This window comes from Juglans regia, unplaced genomic scaffold (assembly GCF_001411555.2).
Source record: "Juglans regia cultivar Chandler unplaced genomic scaffold, Walnut 2.0 Scaffold_710, whole genome shotgun sequence".
NCBI lineage: Eukaryota > Viridiplantae > Streptophyta > Magnoliopsida > Fagales > Juglandaceae > Juglans > Juglans regia.
This window is the reverse complement of record NW_023361980.1, coordinates 1-8,741: the sequence shown is the minus strand read 5'-3', so window position 1 is coordinate 8,741 and position 8,741 is coordinate 1. Positions and strand designations below refer to the sequence as shown.

Here is an 8,741-nt window from a genome sequence, read left to right as displayed (position 1 = left end):
ATTGTCAAAAGTTATTTTAACCATAGAAATGTCATTCTGGGCATTAATATGGAGAGTGTGTTATATTTTGGAGTTTTTTGACCAAGCTAACGGATATATATTGGTCCTAAATTTTTATGGAGTGTTTTCGACATGTGTATATGAATGTTAATTGAGGATTTTTTTGCATGACTAAAGCTTTTGACGAAATATCTTCTTATATCTAGAAACTTAGAAACTGGAAGAAGAAAAACAGTTTATGTTTTATGAAAGTTTGAATATTTCGTGGTTTAATCTTACTCTAATGGCTTTGATATTTTTATTTGAGGATCCTAAACCTCTTCTATGCATGTTATGATATTATTTTGAAGAGTTTCAATATTAGTTTCAAAGATATGAGTTTTATATGCAAGAGGATATTCGGTTAGGCCAAAGGATTGATGTTTGTAGCTAGATCCAAGTTTTGGGTTGTTTTTAGCCATGTGATTTTAAGTTTAATGGTTAGATCTTCTTTAGGAAGCATTTTTTTGAACCATGTTATGTGTTGGTCTGAAGATCTCATCTTTTAAGCCATGGATCAAGTGATTGATCAAAACTAGTTAAGAAAAAGTTTCTATTTTTGGACTTTGTAGGAAGCCGAAAACTCCAAGTGTTGTTTTGTGAGTTTTGGTTACATTTGTTTGATGATCCTAAGTATGGCTGTTCTTAGGATGATGTTATGAATATGTTAGAAGTGAGATTTTATTTTTTTAGAATTCTTGGAGATGTTTTGAATAAGGTCAAAACTTGTGATTCAAGGGTTTGTTTTTAGTTAAAAAGTTTGAATCTTTTTACTAAAAATTTTTGGCTTGATGATTAGTAATTTCTTGTTGGATGTTTTAAGTATGTTTTTAAACCTAGGATAGGAAGATTTTTGTTGCAAAAATTTGGTTTGATCATGAGTTTTGAAATTGGAAGAAGTGCAACAAAAATCAAGGGAAAAAGCCCATACATGTTTTGGCCCCTATAGAGTTTTCATGGTTGTTTTTAGTTCTAGATTTTTCTGAGTTGATATTTGAGTTTAGGAAAAAATTTACATGAGATGTGTAAATTTTGATAATTTTTGGAGTTAGGATGCAAAATTGTTAAGTTAGGGATAAAATGATCATTTACCCACATGTAGAGGGTAAAATTGTAATTTTACTCTAGATTAGCTTGTTTTCATGCTTCTGATTATTAGTGATCAAATTTTTAACTTTTAGAATCATTATTCATAGTTCCTTGTAATCACGCTTGAATTCTTGTACAATGCGACGATCGAAGTAAGTTAGCTCTTGACTTACTATCAGTTTATTGTGTATGTGTGATGAGTAAGGGAACTACAGTTATGTTTGTATGTTATTATATATACCATGTCATTCCACTTCATTACATGTTTATCTCTTATACATAATGTATACTGTCACAAAATACTTATCTGTTACATAATATATTGTCATGTAATGCTATCTATTGCAAGTATGTTATGTTGCGCATGTCATCTGTTACATGTATGTCATGTCATGTAATATTCACTGTTACATATTATGTCATATTATGAAATATTTTCTGTTACATGTTATGACATGTTACAAAATATTGTCTGTTATATATTTTCTATCAAGTACATCATGTTTGTCGATTTACGTTCATGTCATGTTATGTTACGTCAAGACTTATGTCCTTTCGTATACATGTCACATTTCGTCTAGGGTATAGTTTGTGTATCTCTAGGAATAGTCATATCAATTCAGTTCATGTCTATCACGACCATAAGTGAAACTCTTTTGTTCACGTTAGAGTGTCTAAATTGCGAATGGAGTCTAACTAGCTAGTCACCAGAGCGTGCCAGACACTAATGCCGATAGAGCCATATTTTATTTCACATGTGTCCACAGTAATTGTGGCACAAACAATTCATGGGGTCACAGTAATTGTGACGCATGACGTATAGGGTCACAACAATTATAACGCATGACGTATGGGGCCACAACAATTGTGGCGCATATACTACGTGAAACACAGCAATTGTGACATGTAGATTACGTGGGGCCACAATAACTGTGGAGCACGTATTAATGCACTCACAACTGGTCCAGATATCATGTGTTGTGATGTGGTAATCGGTAGGGACACACGGCTCAAGGGAACCCGTGTAGCATCCACATGGTCACTTTATTAATCAAGTTTATTAAACAAGATTCCAAGTTCATATATTTCACATTCATGCCATGTTTCAGTTCATGTTCATGTCGAAGTCAGATCACGTTTAGTCATGTTTCAAGTTCACGTTCATGTCCAAGTCAGTTCATGTCCAGGTCATGTCAAGTCAAGTCTCAGTTTCAAGTTCATGTCATGTCAAGTTTCCAGTTTAGTTCACGTTTCAGTTCAAGTTATGTCAGTTCATGTCATGTTATGTCAAGTTATGTTATGCTTATTATTGACTATGCCTTTACTGTCCTACATACAAAATTAACCAGTGTGGAAGTTTTCTATTAACTTGCTAAGATTTGTATTCAAATCTCATCATGGTAGTCTCAACTACCATTCCCACCGAATGGTAGGTGATGTGTTAGGACCAAGACAGGGAGTGAACACCAGTAGACTGGAAGAGGTTGTCTAGACGCCGTAGACGTGACACGGAGCTTATGGCCTCCATAGTTAGGTTTTTGGACAGTATTTTGGCATTGTTAGTCAAGTTACGTGAGTTACTCGATGAACTAGCCCATTAGTATATTTTGGTAATGTAATTATGGAGCCCGGTCTCCCTTGTTTTGAGATTAGTCTCCTAAGACCTGTACTGTAATCATGGATGTTTATTTTGTCATATATGCATGGATTATGTTTTAATTATTTGGGATATTATCAGTTTAGTGCATAGTATTGCTAAAAAAAATATATATATCCGTTGCGAATATTGCATAATGCTAGATGCATGTTAGGAACATTACATCTTATATGTCATGAAAGGGGGCAGGTAACCTTGTATTACATGTCTCAATGCTTCAGATGTCCATCCAATCCCAAGCAGAATCTGGGGGCGTCACAGTTAAGCTTTTATTTCATCATTAAGGATTTATGGTGATCATCTTTTTGCTGGGTGGATCTTTTATGCATGCATTCATATGGATCAATAGTCAAAATTTCATATAGGCATCAACTAGAGAGCATGCTACGGATTGAGGATGAATAGGCTAAGATCCCTTTTGATTTTTAAGGCTTAGACAATCCTAGAATGTGCAAGATATGAGAACTATAGATTCTAGTTAAGTTTGGAGAGAAATTGCATTAGTAGCAGTATTTGGAAGTTAGGGGTATTTTCATAATTTTCCTTTATCTAGAAGATTTTTATTTTTCTTTAAGATAGTATAGATTCTAACTTAGTTCAATTTTTATTACAGCCACTACCTCACTTCCAACTTCAACAGTCTGTAAGTTGGCGTCTAACTTGCACTTTGATGATTATTTATGATTTATTGATAAATGCTGCATTTATTTGATAACTATCATTTTGAACATGAAATGTCATATCTTATGTTCCATTTTTATTGTGCATATAACTATTATTTTTGAACTGTGCCACATATATGTATATCATGAAAAATTATTTTATCACGACCCCAAATGCTAGGATGGAAAAATATCCTTGTGGAACTCCTCTGTCCACTCTGGAATGATTAAATATGGAGTGGTAACCCTAGGTTGACGATGAACAATCAACAGGCTTCGAATGGGTTCTTTTTAAAGAACGCCAGAGCGAAGTCATACGTTATGAAACCTAATGCTGATGGGTGTATATGTTATGATTTTTACTATATTATGTTATATTATCAATGCATTGAGAACGAGTCTATAGACAACATAGTTTCAACGTGAGTTGTATTAAAGTCACTGGCAGGTACTCACAGTGCATATGGAAAACTGTGACGATACTTTACGTTACATTAATTCCATGATTTTATGTGCTTCTTGATGAAAGACTAAGTTTTTACGACGAAAGTGAAATTATGTTCTCTGTAAGAAAATGTGCAAAAAAAAATCTATCTTCTTGAGAAATCTAAATGAGAGACAAATACAATTGTTCTACATTTGCATGCATTTCATGTTTATCATTTTTTATGCATAGTCCTATCTTTGTGCACATTAGTTGTCTAACTTACTAAGATTTCAAGCAAATCTCACTCTTTGTGGACTCGATCAAGAGTCTGGAGGAGGCCTAGCCCTTCGTGCCATAGAACACATGAAGCTGCTGGTTTAGATTCCGTTTTTTTTTTTTTTTTTGGGAAAACTTGGCATTTTGTACTAAGATTAAGCTACATGATGATTTGAAACTTATGGTTTAATCAATATTATTGAGATGATTTAATTATTCTGGCATAAGTTCATTTTTCATCCTTACTTTCCCCTATGATTATTGCATACTGCTAACTGCATTTCTAGGATGCATTACATACTAACTATCGAGGTATGTCTTGTGTTGCTTGTCCCGACGCTCTAAATTCTCCAGTATATCTCAAGTGGAGGTTGGGGGCGTCACAAACCAAGATCTGAATAAAGAGATGTAATGTCCATTTGTTTAATATGTTATGTATACACCCTATACCATGGACAATTAATGAGGCGTGAATGATGGTTGTTTTTATATAATGTTATGTTTTCAGTTATTCTGGTACAAAATTTTACAATTCACAATTCAGCTGCAATTATTACATAAACATATTATAGGTTGCATTGCATATTATTTGTCACGAACGAGGATATGTGACTGTGTTGCATATCCTGATGCTCCAAGTTTTCGTAACATCACAAGTGGAGATTGGGGTGTCACAGTCAATACCATGAGTGGCTCATTAATGGTGCACCTAAAGATAACCATTTCGTTTTAACAGATAACCGAAGCTCATTGAAGGCCAACGGGCGGGATCATGAACGTTGATATCGCCACCTCTTGCACACTAGGTGCAATTGTGTGTTATGACAATATGAGATGATGGATGTAATTTCACGTGATGAATGATAAATGATGATACACATTTATTTTTGCATGATTATTGAAAGGAAAGAACTAAGTTAGTATAGGATTATTGTGTGACTTATTGCTTTCGGGGTATTCAACTTATTTTTGATGTATTAACCATCACAGGTAATTATCAATGAGGATGTAACTGTATGAAAGACTTGGTTTTGGGGAAGAGGCGGAGTTATGGATGTTTTAATTTATTTTTATAATTATTAATAAGTGATTTTATTAGCATAAAATTTGAAGAAATTTCTAATAAGTACTACCTTGACTCTTTTAACTTTTAATAAAGTATGTTTTATGTTAGTTTTATGGAGTCTTTTATACCTAGCGATGGAGTCTTTTGTACCTAGCGCGGAAGTAAACTTTAAAAGGTTAGTAGAATCTAGAGGGAGGGGGTGTTACTAATTAAGACTTTATCACAAGTAGCTATAGTTAAGTGATTAAACATAGACGGAAGCAGCTTGGGGAATCCGGGCGCTTCAGGGGTAGGAGGTGTTTTACGGGATGCTTCCGGAAATATGGTTCTGGCTTTTTCGAAACTCTTGGTGCGGGTACAAATACTAGTGCTGAGTTGTAGGCAATGGTTTTTGGGTTACGATTTTGTTGAGAGATGGGTTTTCAAGGCATAGATGTGGAGTCAGATTCGCAAGTGTGTATGTGATGGGTTCACTGGCAGTGATGTAATGTGTGGTATTTAGGAGACTTTTAGAAGGAATTATTGGAGGTCGTTCATAGTAGGGATGTTAATGTGCAACATATTTTTAGAGAAGGAAATGCTCCGGCAGATTATTTGGCAAAGTTAGGAGCAAGTGGAGTGTCATGTGTGTGGAATTCTTTAAATCAAGCACCTATGATTTTTAGAGGGTTGATCCGTATGGATAAATTAGCTGTACCTTATTTAAAGTATAGTTAAATGTTATTTATTTTGGGTATGTTAGTGTTCTTTTTTGTTTTAAGGTTGGTCATGAGGTTGTTTTATGTTATTAGTGGAAAAGTTATTAAATGGGAATAATGTGACCAAGGTATTCCTCCGCCAGAAGAGAGGGCTTATGAATAAACCTGGGGAAAAATCACTCTTAAACATGTGGCTTGGACTCTTATTATTTTTTTTTTTTTGGGTTGAAAAAAAAAAGGGATTCATATTCTCTTATTCATCGTGTTCCATCATGACTATGAGATATGTAAAATAGATCGAGGCAAAGCATTTTATTATCTTAATGAGAACATCTACATTAGTTTTAAGATTTTATACTTTGCATGTAAATAAATTTTGAAAAGTTAGTTGGATCGCTAAAGAAAGCTGCGAGGGCAAGGGATTATTGATTGAGGTAGATAGTCCTTCTGACGAATATTTGGAGTCCGTGATTATAAGCCTAACGGTGAGCCAAAGAGAAGTTAGTCCAAGGGAAATATATCTTCATTTATAGTTACGGCAAACTATGTAATAATGTAGTTCGTATGCATCATGATATGAAAAGTAAGAGGCAAATTAAGAAAAAAGCTTTAACACTGATTATAAGAGATGCAAGATATGAATGCAGTTGTGGGTGGATATACAACCCACGAACGTAATCGTGATTCACCATAGTTATATTAGGAAAATTCTATACATCATACTACCATCTTATTTTCATTCCACTAAATATGATGTGACACATTTATCAACATTAAATGATAATTTATTACATGATTCTTTATCATTTAATGATAATAAATATGTCACATACCACTTAGTATGATCAAAATAGGATGTGAGTATAATATATAACATTACTCATTATATTATAATAAGTTAAGCATAACCACAATGGAATCGCAGAGTTAAAGAAAGGAAAATTATTTTTAATGGATTACGCATAGTACATGTTATGTGCTTATATTTGTATAGGTATGAACTTTTTCAAGAAAACCATGTTAATTATGTATACTATATAATGTATCACTTATTTGAGTATTCAACTCATTTTGATTGATCAAGCAAATAACTAGTATGGATCATGTGTCAAGGAATGTTCAGATTTAGATAATAAGTGTTTTTAGACAAACAAATCAGTTTTAAATTTTCTTGCTTTGAGACTATTTTTTTATGTTATGTTTTGGAAAATTTATTTTTCGATAAATTACAAATAATTTTATGTTGTGGTGTAGAGATGATAAATAGAATAACTCAATTAATTTGACAAGAAGAAAAATAAAAAATAAATCAATAATAGTGTGCGATATAGGCAGCTGATTAGGACTCTTGAGAGAACTGGGTGCTGTGTGACTATGGTCATGCGAGTGGAGATGGCGGTCATATAAATTGAAGCCCAAACATCAGCTTATTCCCTCAATTCAATAGACTGATTTAAATCTACCCGAAAACATTGGTTTTCTTGCCCTATTTTGGGTCTGAAACACATTTAAATTTAATCCTCCATCAATAAATGACAAGGGAAATGCATAACAGCCTAGTTATTTTACCAAATTATTCTACTCATGCTTCTTTCCATCGAGCTTTCCCTTAGGGATCTTGCTAAGGACACCAGCATCCAACTTCCGATAGTTACATCGAATTTGTTCGATGACCTGGTACACAAAGCTGTCAACTTGATCTTCATACCTCTCATATAACACTGGCAGTGTGTGAGCAGCGACAAAACCTAAAGAAATTAAAAACTGTCAGATGATAAGTACCTCTTATATAAATGAATAATACTAGATATAGTTATGAATTATACAACTGCCATGCGCTCCTTTTGAAAAAAAGTGCGATTCATTATTAAAAAACTAATTTTTCTATGTAAGTCTCATTTCACTTTTCTCAAAAGGAGTGCGCAACTCTTGCACATTCTATAACTGTAAACATCATTTCTCTATAAAAATTAATTTGTCCAAACGGCTTTCAAGTTCCATGTATGTTTCTCACACGAACACGGTACATCTTCAATGATAAACAAAAGAATGAGCCAGGAAGAATAAAGGGACATCCCACAATCTTTTTATGGTTTGGTTGCGTTTGTTTCTCTGAAAAGCGATATCCATGTCCTCATAGAAGAAAATGTTTAGATATTGATCCTTACTGGCCCCTGAAATACACTCTTATGATACACGGAATAGACTCAATTTCATTCCTCATGGGGAAATATCGGTCTCAGCCATCCCATATCTATCAAAATCATTGATGCTTCATTCCAAGCAAATGAATAATATTCTCTGATTCCCGGAAAAATAGTTATAAATATATATATATATATATATATATATATATAATATAGGTAGATTCCCAGCAAAATAGTGTTGCCCATAGACCCAGAATAGTAGACATTCCTACGGGATAATAAATTTTTCCAACTCCACAGGAGAAAACTAGATTTTATCTATATTTTAATTATGCTACATGCAATCATGGTTTCCAACTTTCATAATACTGGGAAAAAAGTTGTCCACAACGCTGAGGAGAAAGATGAACATGCTCACAGGGATCTCAGCTAAACTACATCCAAAATATTGAAACTCACAAGCCAGGGGTTAAATCAAAACACAGAATCAAAGCACAGACAGTATCGAAACAGAAAATGACAAAGTTAGTAGCAGACTCCACAATATAAAAGTAAGAAACTCACCAACATACAGAACAGTCAGAAAATTGCACCAGCTCCCTACCACAGCAGCAAACCACAAGCCTACTATAACCTGTGAAGATTTCATGGAATTAAATTGCTATATCCAAAAGCAACAG

At 33.7% G+C, this 8,741-nt stretch overlaps 1 protein-coding gene across 1 annotated transcript; it reads right to left on the bottom strand.

The window, feature by feature from the left end:
- Window positions 1-7,295: 7,295 nt before the first annotated feature.
- On the bottom strand, window positions 7,296-8,729 carry LOC118346145 (reticulon-like protein B8). The gene is made up of 2 exons (XM_035687179.1): window positions 8,626-8,729; window positions 7,296-7,662 (listed from the first exon to the last, which is right to left on the bottom strand). The coding sequence occupies exons 1-2, from the start codon at window positions 8,708-8,710 to the stop codon at window positions 7,493-7,495; spliced, it is 255 nt and encodes an 84-aa protein (XP_035543072.1). The 5' UTR covers window positions 8,711-8,729; the 3' UTR covers window positions 7,296-7,492.
- Between the last annotated feature and the right edge of the window lie 12 nt (window positions 8,730-8,741).

Bases quoted from the DNA above. Each gene is read 5' to 3' on its own strand.
- LOC118346145 (XM_035687179.1), bottom strand. From the start codon at position 8,710: ATGAAATCTTCACAGGTTATAGTAGGCTTGTGGTTTGCTGCTGTGGTA. The intron at 7,663-8,625 runs GTGAGTTTCTTA...TAATTTCTTTAG, and splicing joins TCTGACTGTTCTGTATGTTG to GTTTTGTCGCTGCTCACACA.